The sequence below is a fragment of the Sinocyclocheilus anshuiensis genome, unplaced genomic scaffold (genome assembly GCF_001515605.1).
Source record: "Sinocyclocheilus anshuiensis isolate Anshui unplaced genomic scaffold, SAMN03320099.WGS_v1.1 scaffold351, whole genome shotgun sequence".
Taxonomy (NCBI): domain Eukaryota; kingdom Metazoa; phylum Chordata; class Actinopteri; order Cypriniformes; family Cyprinidae; genus Sinocyclocheilus; species Sinocyclocheilus anshuiensis.
In genome coordinates this window covers 118,693-121,616 of record NW_015552551.1, presented here as the reverse complement: position 1 = coordinate 121,616, position 2,924 = coordinate 118,693, and the positions used below count along the sequence as shown (strand labels likewise).

The following is a 2,924-nucleotide window of genomic DNA, read 5'->3' as shown; positions in this document are numbered from 1 at the left end:
GTGCTGCCAATCACAACACACACTGGCCCAGCTAACCAATCACAGCACATTTCGTATTTCAGAAGGCGGGCCTTCATTTGATACAGGAACTATTTGAGCCGTTCATGCCAGACTGGGGAGAGAGGTGTTGTAATAAAGTAAAATATTTGAAAAATAATGTGTTTTTCGAACAACCTAGTATGAGAGCCTGTTCTAGTACACCCCCAAAACAAAATCAAGACTTTGTAAAAGAGCATAATAGGACCCCTTTAATGAAACATAATAACACTAACTTCCCTTAAGTAGAATCAATAAATTATGTACTTTTATGGAGATTTCAGGTTATTTTGATCTTATTTACTAGAAGAATTTGAAATCTTTAAACAATGTACACAAGCAGACCTTCATTAAAACATCTCTGAAAATGTCTATGGTTGTTTGTGGATGACTATATGCATGACATACTAAACCTATGCTCACTTTTTGGCACGCATGATGAGTGTTGCGAAAGAGAGACTCTGGCTGAGTTCATCCTGGTGCAGGGGCTGATGAGCCAGCAGGAGACTGTAGTCCAACACATTGAGCGTTTGAAGAAAGGCAGTGTCAATCTCCACCTGACGCAGGAACCAAGGGCATTGCTGATCTGTCATATAAACAAGGAGCCATAAGATTGAACGTAGTGTTGTCTAAATATCCTCATTCACCTACAAGGAACTGAGCTTACCTAACTGAATGAACTGTCCTTCAAAATTAAGATCCTTCAAAACAACAATGATCTGGCTGCCTTCAGGGGCTGGGTCCGTCCACCGGCTCATCTCACAGCCCTTTATATCATACCTTAAACATTGAGAGAAAAGGGTGAATGTAAAACTAGGGGAAGAGTAATGGAGAAGGAGGTGGGAGAGGTGGATTGGATCATTATTCTTACCATTAGTGCAAGCCAAAAGTAACAGCTAAAAGGCAAAGCAATTTAATGACCAATAATTGCAAGGCTGTGGATTTTATTAAGTCAAGATGACATCTTCTGTGGTGTACTCCCACATAAGTGATGGAGAGATTAGAAACATTAAATATTTATATGATTGATAATGGACGAATCGATCACACTTCATTTCCATTTATAACATGCAGCGAGTCTTACCTTGCTGTGATTCTGTCATCAGGGTAAAAGACACTTTGCATCACAATAAAGTACTTCTGCACACAGAAAACCAGTAGAGTTTTATAACATGTACCTTAAGGGTTCATAAAATTGATGATGTTAAATACAATAATTACCATCCTCTGATGTGCAATTTTGATCCTGTGAACACCTGTCCATGAATAAAGCATGACAATTTCTTAAATGGATGCAATAAAGATGAGCATTCAGGGTTTTAAGGCTTCTCATGTAAATCATCAGGAATTACACCTTCAAATTCATAATGTATTAAAATTAGTGGATTAAAAAAAAAATTGTCCAGTAACATTTGTTGAAAAAGTCATGCTAATTTCATAGCTTCCTGGTTCTCACCTAAAAATTTGACGAGCAGAGAGTGTGGGTACTTCTCCAGATGTTCCATGTAGATTCTCAAGTTAGACAAGAGGAATCGCACTTCTCTTTTACTCTGTGTCTTTAAGAAGAACTGTTTGTCATTACTAAACAGAGGACAGAGAAATGTGTGTTAAAGGACATTTGTTTTGATATTAAACAAACATATTGATATTACAAAGTTTACTTACAGATACGTATCTGATACAGTATATGCTACATCATTAAAATGTTTGGTCAGTGAGAATATTTTGCTGCATTTATTTGATCAGAAATCAGTAAAAACAGTTAAATATTTTCACTATTTAAAATAATTGTTTTCTCTCATATTTTACAATGTAATGTGTTCCTGTATGGCAAGATGAATTTTCAGCAGCCATTAGCATTAGTCTTCAATGTCACACGATACTTCAGAAATCATTCTAATGTGCTGAATTTAATCCATCCTTGCGGAATAAAAATATCAAATATATATATATATATATATATATATACACTGAAACATTTTATACATGTATCTTACTAACCACAAACAAATGCCTTTCAATTTGAGTCTGTGGAATTCTGGATTAAATGATTGTGCAGCGATTTTTACAAATAGACATGTTTGCGAATAAAAATGTTTTGTTCTGCATTAATATATCATAAATTGCTCATGCAAAAAGGAATCCATGCATATGTGGATCAGGTTACAGGCGTGCATTAATTGACGTCTAGTTTGAGTCGATCTTGTTCAGTTCATTTGGATTTTCTACAGCCCTTTAAAGTATCATAATTTGTGCATGTAGCGATTAAAATGTGCATTTGTGGATCAGGCGACGTACGTGCATTCATTCACGTCTCTTCTGAGGCGATTCTATTTGATTCATTTGAATTTTGAGACTTTTGTTCCGCCCTTTTAGCCTTGCCCAATCCACACACACACAGCTCGCGATCCACACGCAGCTGAACCAAAGAAAATCAGTGACCACTAGATGGCACTAGCCCCACTCACGTGTGTGCAGTCCATTGTGTAGCCTACCGTTTTATGAATGTTACATTGTGTTTTCTTTGTTTCTTTTTGGTTTGGCTATTCTCCTCTGCCCGTAGAAATACAAAAAAGATGTTTTATTAAACTTGTTCTAACTTAACTTGTCTTAAGACACAGAATAGCTTATATGAATTTTGCCAAACAAGAACTTCGTGACGGTACCTCAACGGCACGTTGTCAGTTATTCCTTCCTTGTAGGCTATTATTATTATTATTATTATTATTATTATTATTATGCAAAGATGAAGTTGACGATGCTGATTAGCCATCTCTGCAGTACGAAAGAAATGCACTTTTCATATAGGCCTACCTACAGCATTGCAAACGCTGCAGCATGTTCATTATCAGAATAAAATACAGTCAACCAAACATACAGATACACTC

General features: G+C 36.1%; 1 protein-coding gene across 1 annotated transcript in view; it reads right to left on the bottom strand.

Annotated features, from left to right (window-relative positions):
- The window catches only part of LOC107664401 (phosphatidylinositol 4-phosphate 5-kinase-like protein 1), a 13,461-nt gene that overhangs the window by 2,733 nt on the left and 7,804 nt on the right, over positions 1 to 2,924 (bottom strand). The window contains exons 5-9 of the mRNA XM_016454958.1: positions 1,493 to 1,617; positions 1,258 to 1,292; positions 1,121 to 1,176; positions 704 to 816; positions 460 to 622 (exon numbers count right to left, since the gene is read on the bottom strand). Coding sequence (XP_016310444.1) covers positions 460 to 622; positions 704 to 816; positions 1,121 to 1,176; positions 1,258 to 1,292; positions 1,493 to 1,617 — 492 coding nt within the window. The remainder of the gene's footprint in view (positions 1 to 459; positions 623 to 703; positions 817 to 1,120; positions 1,177 to 1,257; positions 1,293 to 1,492; positions 1,618 to 2,924) is intronic.